The sequence below is a fragment of the Cupressus sempervirens genome, chromosome 10, assembly GCF_028749045.1.
Source record: "Cupressus sempervirens isolate cs-2001-9-10 chromosome 10, ASM2874904v1, whole genome shotgun sequence".
In the NCBI taxonomy this organism is placed as follows: domain Eukaryota; kingdom Viridiplantae; phylum Streptophyta; class Pinopsida; order Cupressales; family Cupressaceae; genus Cupressus; species Cupressus sempervirens.
In genome coordinates, this window is record NC_143127.1 from 460,838,831 (window position 1) to 460,858,733 (window position 19,903).

The window sequence follows — 19,903 nt, forward strand, 5'->3', positions numbered from 1 at the left end:
GACAAGACCCTCCCAACCCAAGCCACTGCCTTAGAAGACCCTCTATCCACAATAATTAGCCTACGAGGATCACAATAATAGGCTAATCTCTGGAATTCTGATGCTGACAAAAAATGGCAATATTACACTGAGGATTAAAGTGCTGATACTGACCTCACAGGTGTCCCTGGGTCTTATATGTGGATTCTTCTTAATAAGATCATTCACACGTGTAAACTGTTTTTCCAATAGATGCCGTTAGGTAGGGCTCCCTTGCTTAGATTTTTACTATTCCTAATTTGTAATCTTCAACAGAAATGAATTAGGGAATAGCAATATTTGTGAGCTCGTTTCATTCACACATACTGGACAAAATTCTCTGTACAGCTGTAAAATAGAACGGATTACAAAATGCATCTTTTTTTTGGGTTCTGAAATGAGGCGTACATGATGGAGCAATCTCTCTCATACCATGGGCCCCAAGATACATATGGAAGGATTTCCAGACACGCAGTTTGTCAGTAATATACAGTAGGAAAATGGGGGAAGTAGATGACAGTGAGGCATCTACCACCACTTCCTCTGCAATTGTTATATGCAAAGATTAAAGTAGGCCTCTCTCATTATATGCATTAAATTTGTTATGGTTATTTCATTCTAAAAATATAAATGTTGACATCATTTCATCAAATTCATACACCCCTTGTTTGTTGAATTTGGAATTGTCTACTAAATATTATTTGGTTTTTGAATCCATTGTTAATTGTAATATTCTTTCCCAAATCCTAAATGCCATAGTTCATTGATGCCTTTTTTAAGACATCTCATATTAAATAGGCACAACTCAATAAAGATCCATATAGCTACAATTTGCTTTTGACTTATTGTTGACCATTTTTTCTTTATATGTCATTGCCTGCTGCTTTCGTGCATATTATTTGCATCCTTATTGAATAGATTTACCATCATCATCATTATCAGGCTAAGTGGGCTTATTCCTGGATGCTATGCTAAGTTTTTTTTTCACAACAGATTTGCTGACTGCTTCTTGAAAAGGAGTGAGTTAGGTCATTGGCAAGATTTGTTAAAAAATCATCTCTTCTTAAAGAGTCATCCAACCAAACCTTCAATTTCATATGAGTGACTTTGACCGTCTGTTTTATTAACATATTATTTCTTCTAATTCTTGTTGCAATTGTAAATTTTATATATAATCTGAGTATCATCTCTCATATATCCAACTTTATTCCTAGGTGCTTCTCTAAAGGTACCTCTAAGTCCAATATTGGGTACAAGGACCCATAAAACATCAGGTTATGTTTGGAGTCATCATGTCCCCTCTAATTGACCATTTTATGTTATGCTTGTATGGGTACTCTCCATTTGCACTAAATAAGGCATGTGTTTTCCCTCGCCCAGAAAACTAGTTGTTGTCATCTTATTATATATCTGGATCAACAATCTTTCTCCTTAACCGTTGGTGTTTTTCCTCCTTATTTGGTGTCGGTAATAATATTGCAGAATGTCTCTATGACTCTTATTTCTTATTACTCCTAAATTTGCATACTTGTTTTTGTCTCTCAGCATATGACACCTATCATCTTATTACCCACTATTTTATTTGAACGTTTTGTTTTCCTTTTGATAAATCTTAGTTTCATTCTAAACATCAATTTGAATCAATCTTCTCTCTCTTCAATCAAGAGGCTGCAGTTCTTTTCCCCACCCATAAGGTTATTGATAATATTTGATTATCGAAATTTCTTGTCAAGACTAGCCACATCATCCTCTACACATTCAACAAAACTCTTAATGGTGCAGGCATCTGTGTTTTCAAAGCCTTGGAATAACCATGATGTAGGCCGTGATACAGTGGTGAATGCAACTCTTATTTGTCTGAGAAGCTTTTCTAGTCTTTATTGGCCTGAGGGTATAAACTGCTTTACTGTCCTCTTGATTGATCAATTGGCCTACCACCCTTTTTAGCAATTCAATTTGGTTTCACTTCTTTACCCGTCTTTCTTTGTGCATGTCCTTGGATTGTTCCCTATAAGCTCTAAAAACAAAGGTCATATGGCACTGGCTTTTTCCAATTTCCTTGAATTTGTCTCATTTATTCTAGTTGCTTTCTTGGAAACAAGCAAATTATTCTATTTTATTTTTCCTGTTACATTTCTCTTCCAATTTAGCCATTCTTCTTGTAGCAAATTGTGAAAGGTGGTGAGTGATGTAATGGGAGTGCTAAAGTGGCTTAGAAGCACAACAGGTGTGGGACATTTGAGCCTGATGGAATCATACCAAATGGCTAACCGCAAATTATCAAAGTAGAAAGATACCAGTCGTGAAATTCAAAACTGAGTTGCATGTGAAATTGCATGAATTATGAATCATGGATTTATATTTGTCATTTCATCCTTTAGTGAATCCTGAGGTCATTTCATCCACTGAGTGGTTGTAAACTTTTGGGGACTTAATCGTTGCCTAAATAGAAAGGATAGTGTATAGCAAAGTGTAAGTGATAAAATGGTCAAACTGTTTCAAAATGCAAAACTAGCCAAAGTTTTAAATTTATTTCCTATTCCTAAGACTAATGTTAAAAATTAAGACATGCAAATATTTATTTTACCATCTCAAAACACTGATGTATGCTTTAAATTTCTTGTGAAGGCTGAAAATTGAATCATCATACAGTCTGAGATATTGATTTAATGTAGTTCGGACTCTTTGATGTGAATCATTAAGCTCTTTACAGCTCTTAAACTATGATCATACTGCAGTACATAGTATACCCCTTTTTTTGTGTAAATTTTTTAGATGGCAGTCAATTATGAAGCTAAGATATTTTGGCCAAATTTGAAAGAGATGAACTTGTGGGTTCTCAAGCAATACCATATTCATGGCATGGATCGGATGTTTCTATGTGATTTTGCAAGTATGCTGCACTTATGTGAGACCTTACCTCCCTTTACTTGGAGTACTTAATATGGAAGATGCATTATTACCTTATCTTTGAATTCTTATGCTGCCTTTGGCAGGGTTAGTGATTTTATATTGGAGAAGCCAATGGAAAGATTAGCAGTCTGCATATACTGGCTGGCTGTTATTTGTGTGTCTGTTCTGCGCTTTTACAATATTTCAAAGGACAGTAAGATTGAGCGGATACTTCTTCGAAAATATTACCATCTGCTAGCTGTCATAATGTTTGTTCCAGCACTTATCTTTGATGTGAGTTAATAACATTATATTTATTCAACTACAATCTTTTAAAGTATGTTATACTTAAAATTTTCAAAGAGTAAGTTCTGTGTTGCTGTAGGTGTTGGTTACTTGTGTGTGTGTCTATGTGTATATGTGTGTGTGTGTGTGTGTGTGTGTGTGTGTGTGTGTGTGTATTACTGAACAATTTTATGATTCCTGCAGGCAGACTTTTTGAAACTTGCATTTGGAGCAGCTTTGGCAATATTTTTGATCTTGGAAATGATTAGAGTATGTCTTGTCTTCTCTCTATCAAAAGCCATTAATTATAACTAAATAATTATGGGTTCACTAAATGTTGGATGGATGGAAATGTTTTACTGCGTTTTATAGTTATATTTCATAAGCAATAAATAGGAGATTTAAATAGTATTCGATTGTCAAGTACATACCTTGGTGAAATCTTGGGCATCTAGGCATGTGTTTCATGACATGGGTAAGGGCTTGGAAATGAGCTTGACCCAATGATTCATTAGCACTCTGAAATTGGAAATGTTGTCATATCTAAGTAAATTCAAACTTCAATATTCCAGACCATGTACATCGTGATTATGTCAGTAATAACTAATAAGACATTCCATTTGATCTATTTTTTTGTTTTCTACATAATGTGATGAGGCCATGTGAGTTAAATTGTATAATTTATATTGTATGTAACTTTTGCTATTCTATTTTTGTTATGCATGTCACATAACCTCATTTTTCATTTCTGCATTTATGTGAAAGCAAATGTTGTTTTATTTTTAACTATAATCGTCTATGAAGTTCCTAAAATATTACATATTTCGCTTTCCGTGGTTAGTTCAAAATTCAACTTGAAAAGCAAAATTGAAATATAAACTTTTAAAATTGATTTTATTGTAAATAAATATATTTATACATTTTCTTGCATTGGTAGTCATTTTCTTCTTGATAGAAATCTTTTATTTCTGAGTTATCATATCATCCGCTTCTTTGATGACCATGTCTTGACATGGAAGTGCATATCTGGCAAGATGGATCTTAAGTTGTTTAGTTTGTCTCCCTAATGCAACTAATGGGGCCATTGTCACTTTGGACAGGTATGCAAAATTTTACCATTGGGAGATCTCGTTAACCAATTCATGAATGCCTTTACAGATCATCGGGACTCCGAAATTCTTATTATAAGGTGTGGCTCTTATATAGCATGCATATTTGGCTGATGATTTTTCTGCATGGTACTGTGACAAGATGCAAGGTTTTATCTCTTCATTATAGGGTGACAGTTTAGCTAATACCAAGCTTTTTGCTATGACAGCCATTTTTCTCTTCTACTCGGTTGTGCAATTCCTATATGGATGTCTGCTCAGTTCAATGATCGTCCTCTAGCTCCCTTTGCTGGAATTTTGAGTTTAGGCATTGGAGATACAATGGTATGCTATATTTTCTGATTATGGGAAATTTACATTGTGTATTTGTTTGTATGAGTTATAAACTGAGATTTTTGTCATTATCTTCCTTAATTATTAACTGCTTTTCATCTTAGTTATTGGCTAGCTTTTTGAATCCCTTCAACTTTCTTGCAGTTATAAGCTATCTCCTCCTCTGTTTGTCAGATAATTCTTGCTTGTCCTGCATTTGGAGTTTTCATGAACCACCAATGAACATCCATCATACTCAAGGGTAGCATATAATGGCCTTTCCACAACCTCAATTAGAATGAGAATGCCTTGGCAATGTCATATCCCCTTTTTGGACTAAAATAAATTAATAATTTAATTTCAGTTGGGCCCAATAATTTTTACTTGAAGGAAAAATAATAATAGTATTAATTAATTGAATTGCGGTTGTAAACATGATACTAAATTTAAGTATATTTGAACACTTCCAATAAAATAAAATAAATAAAGGAGGGAAATTAAGACCCAAGGATCTAATTCACAAAGGTCATAGCAAGAGCACCTACTTCAGTTGGGAATTAATCAAGTTATCCTTTGCATCCAATTTTCAGATTTGAGTAGCTTCTGCAACCTAGGGCATCTCAAGACAAAAACTCATGGTTTTGTTAGAGATCCTTGAGGATGAAAGCCCTCTACATTTTTGAGTTGGAGGATGAAACTCCACTGATTATTTAGACTGATTTCATACAGAGACCAACATCGAGTTGAATGGTTCTGGAACATCAAGATTGATATCAAAGTTTGTATCAATTTTCATATGCACTCTAGCATCCAGCTAGGTTTTATTATTGATGAAGTGTGCTGCACAGTGCATGACAGTTTTAGGAAAGAATTAGAGGCAATTTGGCAGAGGAATTAACTGCTGCATATCCTTATATTCATTCCAATCGCTTGTGACAAAATTGTGGCGGAATAGGTTGGCTAGGATTTGTAAATCAGCTCTCTTATTTAGGGAAAATATGGCCATTCCCTGTTGGGAGAGGTCACAGTTCTTTGCTGTGTTTTATTTGTGAAGGTATCAGCCCTAGTAGGAGTTGAAATATGATACATCAGATCATTGTATTTTCTGGGCAAAATTGCATCCACTATGGTTATTATATCTGTCTTTCTTTGAGGCTAGATTTTGCTGATAATTAGTCAGTAGATTGGGCTGCCACTTTTGTAGGGCAATATTATAAAAATAAAAATCTTCAAAATAATATTACTTTTTTTGGAGAATAAAATAGTGGCTGTAATTTCTGGGGCGATTTCATTAATAAAGCAATTAGAGGTTTCAGATTGTTGTTTCAATAAATTGGGAGTAATCTCTGTGTGAACTTTTTAAAATTGTGAACTAGGGTTTGGAGTATTTTGCAAAATTAAAGAAATAAAGGGCATATCGCAGGCCATCCTTGCCAAGGCCCTTTTTGTTACATTCCATCTCATGCAGTAACTTAGGGATAATATTTTAAGTAGATTTTTCAAGATTATCCAAAAATTATTCAATGCTTGATTAGAAAAAAGAGTGGGCCATGGAGTATTTTGAATGCATACCTCTGTTGTGGTTGTGCATTTTTGGTACAAGCTGGCATTCTTTGTTTAGTAGATTCTTCTACCCTGTTCACTTCTGATCTTCATCATAATCCTGGATTTCTTCTATCAACTCTTGTTCTAACTCCATGATAACAACGGTGATTTTTACTATGGCTGGTTCATCTAACATGTAATTATTGGTTTTCTCTTTTCAAGTTCTACAGCTCCATCCTCAAGTCATTGTTCTCTTTTTGTCCTTTTATATGGCCTGTTTGGAGTTCGTTAAGTCTTTCCTAAAAGAGCTGGTCATGGTTGATCAATATAACAATTCTACACTAATTTTGTGTCACGTATCGAAAGAGTATTTGTGAGGTTTGGCTTTTGTTTTTTATAATTCATTCTAAGATAATTCATGATTATTAATTTACACTAATGAATTTTTAGTTCCTTGTACACATTGGTTATAATCACTAGGCAAGAAAATCCACATAGCACATAAGCCTATCTAGGTATTTGTTACTCTGGGGAAGGAATTGTGAATTTTCACTTTCTAATCTCTTTCCCCATTCCGAAGCCTTTGGAATGTGTAATGCCTTACAAGCAATTCTTCTCTTGCGCTTCTAACCAGTGTGGGACTAACATAAGTACATCCCAAATTCCCAATCATGTGTACATCTTGAAGGATCTCATGAGCATTATAATTAGAGTTGTAAGTTTTGTGGGATCTGACCTTGTGCGTTTGAAGTCATATTAAGATGATGTCCACATGTAGTCAATCTGATGTTTAAGCTAACACCATTTTATTTCTTTGATAGGTACTATTAAGTTACTTTGTAGAGGACCCACCTAGCACAAAAGCACTCTTAGCATTTGTTAGTAAGGGGGAAGAATGATGAATGGATAGAATTGCTTGCGTACAAAGTGGGTTCCCTTGATTTGTTATTATAACCAGTATAAATGTGGAAATAATATTCTATTAGTGTAAATGATACACTTATGGAGGTTAACTTTAGATGATTACACATGGTCAATTCCTTATAAAGTTATAACTCTACATTACTCTGTCAAATAATTGTGTACACATTTGTCATAAAACAAATCGAATATGTTATGAAAATTATATGCAAATTTTAATTCTGTTGTATTGGCACTGCTTAATTAAATTCAAACGAGAGTACATTAGATAAAACACAAAGTAGAAGAATGCAATGCATTCATGGAGCAATACCCAAACAATAAACCAGAAGAAACAAAATTAAACATAGAGGATACAAGGACTGCAATTGAGAATTGTGTTGCGGTGAAAACCAGTTTGTAGAATCAACTGATCGTTGCCTCTAACTTTTCATTGCAAATTTAAAAGGAGCTTTGTAGAGTTTCATCTGAACTTTAGGCTATATCTGTTTCTTTCATGTGTCATATTACTATCAATGGAACATTGAAATCAACATTATATTTCTGGTTATTCTGTCATCTTTCTATAGCTATTACTTGTCCAATTCAGCAATTGTAAGCTGAGAAGTGGAAGAATCAGAGTCCATATGCTCTGCATTTATCCCACATCTTCATCTCCCCTTCTTTCTATTCATTCTTCTAGTGTTAAAGGAGCAAGCTGGAAATTACATATGCTAAGTTCTTTACTGTTTTTGATTGAAACCTATTACGTGTGTGTGTGTATATATATGAATCCTACAAGCATCATATAAGATTAGAATGTCATGTAATATCATATAAGCAGCAAGAGCACCATAAACTTGTGATCATAGCATCATATATTTCAAGTTAAACATCAATATACTAAAATATCAAATGTTTAATCTTAACATCAAGTTGAAGTGTCATTGTTTCAAGTTTTCAACTGTAGATTAATAATTTCTTCTTCTTCTTCTTCATCATCATCTTCATCTTTTCCTTCTTCTTCTTCAAGGGTATTAGGTAATTTACAAATAGTGCAAAGACCAATGGGATCAGTTGCACCAATTACTTAGTGCTGCCAAATTCTTCCAATTCAGCGGTTGTAAGCTGAGAAGTGGAAGCATCAGAGTCCATATGCTCTGCATTTCTTCATCTCTCCTTCCTTGTATTCATTCTTCTAGTCTAAAAGGAGATGCAAGTTGGAAAGTACATATGCTAAGTTCTTTATTGTTTTTTATTGAAACCTATTGTGCTTTACTGAGCGGATGGAAGAATATGTGCTCAAAATTTTTTCTGGTTCAAATAAACTAGCAACGTATGAAGTCAAGATAAAGTAAACACTTAAGATAAAATTGTTAAGGTTATAAAAATACTGGCAACCCGCAAAGACAAAGTACATTAATTTTTTAAAGTAAAATTTGCTTGTGATATAATATTGATTGCAAGGTGCTGCAACAATTGGAATTGTTGGCCATGGAGGTGCCACCAACCATGAACATCCTTCCTAAACCAATGACGAAGAGCATCATTACCCAATTCTCTTGCCTTCACAAACTATATGAACTCATCTTTAGTCAAATCTCACATATCATCATCAAGAAAGAGTCTTAAGGAATGCTGCCTTGTACCCGTCAAACACTTCTAAATCTCTATATGGTGGTAGCCTTCTCGACATATCAAGATATTGATTGTTATAATATTTTGGTGTCAATGCATAGGCAAGTAGATGTAGAGGAGTGGTCATCTTGTTCCATTGTTCTACAACAATTGCTTACAATTATTAAAAGGGTCTTTCTTTTTCATTTATGATTTTCTTCATCTTTGTAAGCATGAAGTCTATGTCATCATACACCTTTCCAAGGCGAGGTGTATCCATGTCAATGCAATGAAGGAAACTCATAATGGGCTCACTGAAGCTAAAGAGATATTCCACACATTCCTGCTATGGGTCATCCAAGATCTTTTGCTTGATTTTTGTATCTCTCTAAGTTTTGTTTTGCCCCCATATAGACCGATTATTGTCGATCACCATATTGCAAAGTGTCACTTTCACTTTCTTAAGTCATCTCAATACAATTAAGTTTGATGCAAAATGGGTCTCAACAACCTAGAATAGAAATTAGAGCAAAAAATACAGTTAAAAAAGAATACATATTACACAATCAAATTATGAAAGTTAGGAAACATTTCAAACTTACCAATTCAAGTTCTAGTTCAGTTACCTTAAATAGTTTTGAACTTAGAATAATTTGAAAATTCCTTGAGTCATGTGGTGGTTTGTGATGAACATTTAGATGTCCCGAGCCTTTGCATGCACCTCTTTGATCCATCCAATTTCGTTCCCAATCTTTTGTAGTCTAAAATTGAGTGGACCACACAAGTTGTCCAATAGCATATCACTCTTCAACCAACAAACCAACAACTCTACAATTCTTTGCGTTGTTCGTTGTGACTTGGACAATGTTTCAGATTCCATTGTCTCAATGGTAGAGATGAGAATATTAGCAATAAATTGCCCATAATTTACTTGCCCCCCACAGTCCATGGATTTCAAAAATACTACCTCTTTAGGGAACTAATACGGCATATATCAAGGGATGATTTCTTGTATCTTTCGATCTGAAATAGTTAATACCCTCGTTTCAATCCATGAATCCCTCACGGGCTTCAATGCATCCTCAACCTCCTTGACCTCTTTTTCCAACAAGTTGATGCATATTTTCTCATAGTTGGGACTGTTATACTCTCTTGGATCTTCATTGACACTTTCAACATCTTTTAGAATGGGGAGCAAACACCACCTAAAGGCAGACCATTTGCATATAGGCATCTTGCTGTATCCTGGCTGGCAATGTATCGACTCTCATTTTGAAATGAACTTTGCAAAGTCCCTTTCTTTTGTGTGGAATAGGTGCTTGAGATTCAGTTTTAGGCTCAACTATGGTAGTGTAAAAGGGGTGGTCTTCTATCACAATATTTGAAGATGGGGGCTCCATCCTCTTTGATTTGTTTTAGTGCTCCATGATATATTTTTAATATTGTTTCATATGGTATAGATGCTTTTTTTCTAGGGTACTTTAGGACTTCTCTTTCAAGGTATCCGCACAAAAGGCCTACCACCCGATAATATGAACTATTCTTTTCTACATCACAACCATGACATTTTCCCACAAAATGCAGCAACTCTTGGAAGGGTCTTATAATATCATCATACTTCCATAAAGGAAAATCAGAATTTGGATGTATTCTTTGTTTATTCATTATTGCCTATTGAGGAAGAGGTAGATGTCATTGTAGTTCCCATGACAAGAAATTTTATACATATTCAAAATAGAAACAAGAGAATGGAAAAATTTAGGTAGACCTTATGGACAATGAAAGAGAAACAAAAAATCCAATAACTTAAACAAAAACAAGTAATAAAATCTTACCTCTTCCACTCATTAGAAGCTTGCAAGGTTTAGGAATGAGGCACAAACACTAGATGAAAATTAACAAATGAATCCTCTAACCCCCTCTTGCACAACCAAGCTCTTGCTCAACCACCTATTTTTGCCATCTCAAGAAAAAATCAACATAAGTCTTTTTTAATTGACTTTTTAGGGTTTTGGCTATGAAAAAATCATTAAATTTGCAAAAGGAGTGTTTGTGCATCACTTTTCCACTTGGGGCCACCTTGGTTTGCAACTTTGCATGTGGTTCGACTGAGTTCCATGGGTTCGAACTTTGGTCCAGTCAAATCAAACCGGGTGCCTCTGGGCCACACCTTGTCTAGACCCACAAGCAAACTGTCGTTGGACTACAGATTAGTTCAGACCAATCCAAGTGGAGTATTGGGCTCAGACTAGCTAATGTAGTTATGGAACATAGAAGCAAGGGTCTAACAAGATTGTGCTTGGTAGAATCCATTTTAAATAATCTATTATGTTGTATCTTTAGCAAACAAAATGTTACTAATGAAGAGAATGTACTCCTTGAGAATGAAGGGCGGTTCTATTATATAGACCATTTGGGAGCATCTAATATTTTGATGTCTGAATTGGCATCAGTTGGTGTCAAAATGGGTGAGGAGGACAAATGTTAGATCTTGTTTACTTCTTTGCCTAGTTTGTGATGCTATTGAGAGTACTTTTGTTATCTTGAAGATTGAAGATGTGATGGGTTCATTGTCCTCTAAATTAATGAGGAAGTTATCTTTGTATCTAGGGTTGTAACATCTCCTTCATCTTTGTCTGCCCTTGATTGTTCACATTGCATCAGACTTGCAAAACAACATTAAGAAAATTATCAATCAGTCATTAAAATGACTTCACCAATCTTACATCTTACCTTGAATCTGGAAATGGTCTTATGAATTTTGGAAATGATGAAGTCTGTCCCTTGTAAATGCACTTTCAAGTTTGGTTTTCATGAAATTCCCGTACTTCGGCAGTTTTCACCATTGCTTCCTTAGTGATTTTAGGCTCTACAAATTCTCTCCAAAATTCACACCTCCTTTCTCTAGACATGTATACCTCTTATTTTCTATGCATAACATTTTCCGTTGAAACTTTAGCCCTTTCCTCTTTCCGTCTAGGATTTTCCTTTTGGTTGTTTTTTTAATTTCCTCTTGATTTGCTCCAATTTTGAGAATTTTCACATTAGAATCTTGAATTTGATTTGAAAATCTCCTTCAAATCTACATAAAATCTCTAAGAAGCTGTCAATCAGATTATAAAGCCTTAAGAAAATTCACATGAAATTTAGGAAAACTTCCAAAAAATTGAAAGAATTTGGAATCTTGAATGGAAAAATGTCTTCAACTTCCAACAAAATGAAAATCCCCATGAGAGCTTTGATTTGTGCCAAGAAATATCTTCCATGAAATTCTGTCTGAAAATCATCCAAACCCTCACCTCACTTCGAAATCTGAAAAATATTGCTAACTCTAGAGCTGCAGTTTCTTGTTTGTAAATGAATACAATGCCAAGGTCATGTATTTATAGGGACCATAGATAGCCAAGAAGGGATCAACCGACTTGTATTTTTTGTTTTTCTTTTTGCTTCTGCCTTTTCTTCTTCTAGAATTTCCTTTCACAAGTTGTTTTTTAGATTTCTTCTAGAAGTTCTTTCCAAGTTAATCCTTAGCTTTCTTTTAAAACTTCTGTTCAAGTTGATCCTTTTTGTTTTATTCTAGAATTTCCTTGTTTTGAACGGACTTTTATAAATTAATTAATTTGTGCGATTATTTTTATGTAAAATATAACATTTAAGTCACATTATTTTCCTCTTCTTGTGAATATAACTAGTGTTAGGATGTTTGAGAGTGGTTTAAAGATCTCTAGGAGTTATAGGGGAAACGAGTTAGTTGCCGCCCATGTATGCAATGCCGCTACATTCACCATTACCTTCCCCCCCAATTACCACCCAAAAAAACCCCGGCACTTGCACACAAACATGCCAAAACAAATCAACATGAACACCAATAGCTGTTTGTTTTTTTTTCATTTTTTAGTTTTCTTGATTGCTGATTGGCCCATTTGTCCAAAAAGTACTATAACGACTATTGGGTGTCTTAGTGGCGGGTATTGGGTGAATGTTTTAAAATGACACTTTTAGACTACCTCGCACTCTACGAGTTCTACAAAGACCTCTATAAATGCGGGAAAGCCGGAAGGTTAGCTTTAAGCTCTTCACTCAATTATGGAGGTTCACCAAAAAACCAATAAATTTCAACATACAAATTAGGAACTGTAGGTGCACGAAGTTAGCCTAGGTGGCTATTGGGTCGTTTCCCCTATTGGAGATTTTGGATTTTAGAACATCCTAAAAAAATTTAGACTTAACCAAATTTCTATAATAAGCAGGCTTCCATCAATGTTCTTTTCCATAGCGTTTCTTGACTATTTTGTGATAAATTTGATACTAGAACAAGGATTTTCCAAGAATTTTCACAACATTGAATGCTTTTCCTCATTTGAGATTTGGATCAATTACCACTTTTAATATTTTTTTTCATGAAATTCTAAACGAATTTAAAGTTGAAAATGAATTTTACACTCAAGTAGTTTCATAACTATTGGCCTTCCCAAAATAGAAACTTCTAAAAATAGAAATGTTAGAAATGCAAAAAAGCAATTTTTTAAAATTAGAAAAAGAAAACAAAAAATAGGTTCTTGAATTGGCCTCAAAATGCCAAAATAAAAAACTCTCAAAAAAGAAAAACACAAAAAAGAAGTTCTTCCTAAAAATTAGTTGTCACAATTAGAGTAATGAGACTCGCTACAAGTCGGGCGAGTCAAATTACCTCAGTTAGGTCAAAATAATCCGTGACCCTGACTTGGCGGGTCAATTGGGCCGACTCGCTTGACCCAACTGACTCGGTTGGCTGACTCAGCTGACTTGGCTGACTCATCTAACTTGTTTGATTTTTAATATTTGTTTTCAAAATTTTCTTAATACATCGAAAGTTTACTTAATCGATGTATGTTATGTATGTGATCAAATTACCTTCTATTTCATGATGTTATTGTGTCTTTAAGATTTATTCAGTAATGGGTGCATGGAATTTCTTTATATCTTAAAAAATCTCTAAATTTCAAGGGTTTTGTCACTTTGTCAAGTCACAGGCGAGTTCAAGCCGGGTCACGAGTCGAGTTACCCTTGCTGAGTTTGAGCCAAGTTCAAGTCTTGTTACTTGGGTCACAATTAACCTCAAACAATGTCCATCTTTATCCGTTAGCCCTTTTGAACATCTTTGTGGCATCACATTACTCATTTGGTCATATTTTCTCTCATTCACTTTTAATGGCACTCCTAAACTTGGAAAAACACTAAACATTGGTTGAACTAATTGCAGAATGAACAAAAGGAACTGTTAAGCTCTTTATAGACTCTGGGGGCAATGTCTATATAGCCACGAAAATGCACTTCCTTACGAAGGAGAGGACTTAGAATTTTTTTTTGAAAAGTTACAAAAAGCAATGTAAAAGGAAGTGCATTTTCGTGGCTGTATAGCCACGGGCCTCCTGGGGAGCCAACATCAGCAGAAGCGTCGGACTGCAAAAGTCTGATGCACTTAGAACCTTAGTCATTTGGATCTTCCACATGAGGTGGGGATCAACCTTTTAGGGTGTTGGAGGTTTGGGCCTCTAATACTTCAAAAGTCCGAAAGGGCTTCGAAAGACACTAAAGAAAAAGCGACTTTTCGGCCTTTCAAAGTGTCGGAGGTCAAACCTCATGTCTGAAAGGGCTAGAAAAAACTCAGTCCAAAAGGGGGCCTAACCAAAAACAAACAAAGAGGAAAGGGAGAAGGGACATCCAGGAAAATTGACTAGCATCCAACTATCGGGAGCTCACCTATTTGACTTATTGAGTACCTAGTCAATACCACCTTGAGGACCCTAGACTAACTAAAAAGCCAAAAACCTGAAGGAAGAAAGTGAGTTCCATTGTGCCAAGTGGCCAAATTGTTTGTGGAACCAAAACAACACCAAAGACTTGGTTACATTTGAGAAAAGAGTCTAAGGACCTTGAAATAGAAAAACCTTGTTAAAGTTTTGACTAATTTTAATCTTAATTTTTAGTTTTGCAAGCATTCATTTTATAGAAAACTAAACATTGTTTAAGTTAAGTTCTCATTTTTCTTGTGACGTGTTGAATCTTATTCATTTTGATGTGTTTGGCTTTGTAGATGTTCCTTTCATTGGAAAATCCACATTTTATGTTTCATTTATTGTTGAGCATAATAGGACATAGATGTGCTTTCTAAAGCAAAATTTGAAGTTTTCAGTCTATCTAAAGAATTTAAAGTATTGGTTTGATTGCAAATTGAAAGTAAAATAGAAATTTTGAGGATTGATGGTGCTTATGAATTTTGCTCAAGTTATTTTTATAGATTTTGTATAGATTGTGATATTCATAGACAAAAGATATCTCCATATTCTCCACAACAAAATGGAGTTTTAGAAAGAATGAACATAACACTAATGGGGAAGGCTAGAAGTATGATGAGTGTTGCTGCCCGGAAACAAAAGTTTTGGGCTGAAGTTGTTGCCACCGCTTACTACTTTAAAAAGTCTTGTGCTTCAACTCTTGTTGATAAAACACCTATGGAGGCATGGTACATTCACAAGCCTTCAATAAAACATCTTAGAATTTTTGGTTGAGACATGCACATGTGCCAAAGAAGAAGCAAGTAAAGGTGAAGAACAAGATTATGAGATGTTTCTTTATTGGATAGAATTATGATGTGAAAGGATATGAGCTTTGGGATCTAGTTGCACATAAGATAACATATAATAGAAATGTTATTTTTAGAGAAATTGAGCCTTCTTCTGTTACACTGCAGCTAAAGCAAATTGAATAGAAAGATGCGATTCAACTTCTCTCAATGCCTAACAAAGTCCAGTTGAGACCCCTAGATAAATAAGAAGTTGAGGAGAGCTCATTTATTTTTGAATCTTTAAAAGAGGAGGAAGAACCCCCCAATTTAGTGAGTTCAAATGTCTACATAGCATAGATGTTCACCTAGAAGGTATTTATCTAATAATTAGAGATGCATTTTTGCTTTGAATGCTAACATGGAAGAACCTAGATCCATAGAAAATATATCGTTTATGAACAATTTAAAATCGGGAAAGATTTCTATGTGATGAATGGGCTTTGAAATGGAATGATACACGGGATCTTAGCATTACTTGAAGGACCAAAACCTGTTGGTTGCAAATGGGTGTTGAAGAAAAAAGGTTGGTTTAGATGGAGATATTGAGAAATACAAAGAAAGGTTAAAGTTTAACATGTATGTACTTTGATCCATAGAAAAGACATTATGTGTGAATGATTTAGAATCTAGAATTCTATGGATTGATGGTTATCAAAAAGAATGACAGATGAGATCTATTACCGTGGTTTGAAGTGATAATGTTTTTTTGTAGCTGCAAGAGATACCATTCTCACCTCTCCTCTTAACCATCATCATCCAGATGAGACAATGTGCGTCCTGTTATTTCATGGTCGAACGGGTCTTTCATGATCGGTTTTACTTTTTATTTTATTCTCACCCCCTTCCAGCAAGGAGTTATGATGACATGGCACCACAAATGTGATGACTTGGCATGATTAACTTGCTGCATGTTTAACTTTGTCAGTTTATGTTATTAATCATCGTAATTGCTATGGGAATATTGTCAGTAATTTTAACTATTGTCACTTGTCATTCCTTGCACGCCTCTTAAGCTACCCGGTGGACTCTTTGGTTATTTGCAAGAAAGGACGATATATGTGATATGGTTGTTCTATATTTTTCTGAGAGGTAAATGAATGTACCACTAGCGGATTCTTTTCATATGTTTTTAGAAATATCAGGCTGACAGAGCATCAGGTTGTTGAATATTTTTTCAGAATAGATATTGTCCTCTTCGGAGAATTAGTCTGCCTTCTGTATCAAGTGCATTTCATGATATAGCATCATTATGTATGCAATCTGTGAACAGTAGACTTGTGCATATGAGTCATTCTCATTATCATTTTGTATCTGTGAGATACTTGAAGAATTCTTATATTATATATCTGCATAGTTAAAGTGATTGAACTAGGAAGAAGGCTTATTGATTGAATATTGAGAGTTGTCAATCAGAAGCGTAAGACTGTTGTAATTATGTTGAGCATGTAATAAAGAGTCTATTTTTTGGGTGTGACTGGGTTTTTCACTCGAGTAGGAAGGTTTTCCCTAGGTAAATAATGGTGTCATCTGTTCGTATGCTTTTATAGTTTTCTGTATATTGCACTCATATTATTCTGGTTCAAAAACATTAACATGAAGACGAAATCTTTTTTGTTGTAAATGGGTATTTAAGAATTTTTTTTTGGTTCAGATAGAGGTATTGAGAGGTACAAAGCAAGGAAGGTTACTCTCGGGTTCGGGGGGTTCTTGCTTTCAATTGCAGCTGCTTATGATCTAGAGGTTGAGCTAATGGATGTGTAAAAAACTTTCCTTTAAGCTGATTTGGATGAGGATATTTCTATGACAGCTAGAGCACAACGTGGCGAAAGGAAAAAGTAATTTGGAATTTAAAATGAAAGAATCTTTGAATGGTTTCAAATAGAATTCTAGGATGTGGTACCAGAAATTTATACATACGAATTAAGTTTGGGATTGGAGCACTAACTTTGAAATGGAATATCTTGGTGCAACTACATACATCCTTGAGTTGGAAGTATGACAAGATAGAGTGAACGAAAAACTATGGCTTGGTTAGAGCATGTCAGTTTAGTTTATAGAAGTTTAATATGTAGGATTGTAGACCATTATGTGTTTGTTTAACAATTGGAGTGAAGTAGTCTACTTCAGATTGTCCAACATCTCCTTTAGAGATGAAAAACATGACTCTAATATTTTACTAGAGTGCACTTGGAAGTTTATTTTGTGATATGGTTTGCACTCAACAAGATATTGCTCAAGTAGCAGGATGCATTTCTAGATATATGTCTAATCTTAATAGAGTTCATTGGGACGCAGTTTAAAATGTCTTCATATATTTGTGTGGTACTTCAGAGTATTCCTTGTGGTATTATAATAATTTGATAGGAGATGAATATTCAATTGATATTCATGGTTATATGGATTCAGATTATGCAAGTGATGTTGATAGCAGATAATCCAGCAATGCTCGTCTGTTTATTTGGTCATCTAATAGTTGTATAAGTGATAGGTTGGGGTTGCTTGGTCGACTACTAAAGTTCAGTATATGGAAGCTAGTCATTCTTATAAAGAAGCCATTTGGCTTAAGATATATTCAAATATTGGAATAAATAAGGGACATTGACAATTTATTGTGATAGTCAAAGTGCAATCTATCTAGCCAAGATAACAACATTAAATGTTAAGACCAAGCACATTGATATATAGTATCATTTTATCAGATATATGGTCAAAGATGGTAGGGTGAAGCTGTTTAAAGTAAATAAATGTTGCATATTCTTTAACTAAGCCTGTGAGCATAGAGAAGCTCAGATAGTATTTAGAGTCTATCAGCCCTTGGCCCGTACCAATTAAATTATAATTTTGATCCTTCCACTGCTCTTGCAAAATTTTCGGCAAGTGGGAGACTATAAGGAAAATTGTGTCTCAACCTTGCAATTACAAAAGATCATTGATGATAGTTGAGTGCCAGGGGTTTGCAAGGGGGGAACCCGCTTTGTAAGTTCAAAGGGGATGGCCCCTCCTATAGGGAATTCGGGTGCTCAACCCTCCAAAGCCACATTTTGATTTTATGTATATATTTTTATTTTTACTCTAGACTGTTCAGCATCAGGTCTCAAATTTGACTGCAGATTCTATGTTGGCTTTGCTTTCCCTAGAAGGCAACCCTATTTAATGAGGTCATTGTACTAGGGCTATATACTGTTGATACTCATTTGAAATCTTGCTCTACAAGTATATTGTTATCTTCTGATGTTTGTATAATGTAATAGTTGACTTTTGGAGTGTGGTTTATTCTCTTTTCTGAAAGAGCTTTCCCCACATAAATTATTGTGTCATGCAATGAATGATATTTGTTATTATTTTTGTTACTGTTGTAAACACAAAAAAAGTTTTGGCATCCCTCTCAAAATTAGTATAGGAATTGATTTGGCCACCTTAGCTTCCTTACACATTTTCTCAATTCCAACACTAGCATTAAGATGGGGAGGAAGACCAACATGGGTAAAAGAGGAATATCAGAATGTATGGATGCGTGATGGAATTATAGTTGTACAATGTCTAGAATTAGATAGTGGAGAGAATAGATGCTATAGACGAATAATTACTATGCTCCTTTGACCTCATTGTAGTATTTAGTTGAAGTAAAAGAGGGAGGAGGGATACAACTAAGAGAAATGCTCCTTGTAATGTTCCCCATTTGATCAAGAGTGAGAGTTGGTGAGGTGTTGACATTACAAGTTGGTTTTCCCCATAACTGAGTTATAGTGTAAAATCCTTATACTGTGTGCTTTCATGTATTTCTTCTAGTTGATTGTTTTGATATTAGTCCATGAATAGTTCATATTCTTTTACTTTCAAAGGCACTGGGATTCATTACCATTTGAGATTATGTTAATGCCTAGAAATGAGTGTGGTTTAAGATGTGCATTTGATTTTCAGCAATTTTATTTGTACAGTAGATGACACATGCAATTTTAGGTTGATTTGAAATTGTTTATTTTAAAGGCACTTTCAATTTCATTTGAGAATGTTCGCATTTGAAAGACAAAGGAGAGAAATGAGAGCATGAAGACTTGGGTTTGAGGTGCACATGCTGGGTTGACTCTCTATATTTGAGATTGTCTATTGTGAAAAGAAATATCAGTTTCATTTGAGAATGCTCACATTTGAATGACAGAAAGGAAATGAGAGCATGAAGCCATAGGTTTGAGGTGTGTACCCTGGTTTGACTGTCTACATTCAAGCACTTATTCAACCAGAACTTTGAATTTGGAGAGATTCTTAAAGGACATTGTAGAGAGGCATAGAAACACGCTGTCAGAGATAATATTCATTTCCAATACCTAGATGACATACATGGAGGCCCAGATCCCTAGATAGTGACACCCAGTAGTAACCAGCCATCCTAGTCTGTATGAGTCAAATTTCAAAGTTTTTTTAATGAAAGTCTTAGGAGGGTGAATTATAGGATTTAAGAAATAAAAAATGCAGTTTGGCAGAAAAATCCAATTCTCACCAAGTCAATCTGCCCTAAGTCACGCTTCCTAGTTACTGCGTATCAAAATGCAATAAGGGACTTTTGAGGCTGATCAGCACTTGTCTAGGTAACTATCACTTGTGATTGACTTTCAAAGGA

The 19,903-nt window shown here is 34.8% G+C and overlaps 1 protein-coding gene across 2 annotated transcripts in view; it reads left to right on the top strand.

Moving 5' to 3' along the window:
• The window catches only part of LOC149534689 (phosphatidate cytidylyltransferase family protein), a 51,729-nt gene that overhangs the window by 26,131 nt on the left and 5,695 nt on the right, over window positions 1–19,903 (top strand). For both annotated transcript variants that reach the window (XM_089807126.1, XM_089807125.1), the window contains exons 8-11: window positions 3,015–3,204; window positions 3,400–3,465; window positions 4,296–4,384; window positions 4,514–4,628. In XM_089807126.1, coding sequence (XP_089663252.1) covers window positions 3,015–3,204; window positions 3,400–3,465; window positions 4,296–4,384; window positions 4,514–4,628 — 460 coding nt within the window. The remainder of the gene's footprint in view (window positions 1–3,014; window positions 3,205–3,399; window positions 3,466–4,295; window positions 4,385–4,513; window positions 4,629–19,903) is intronic.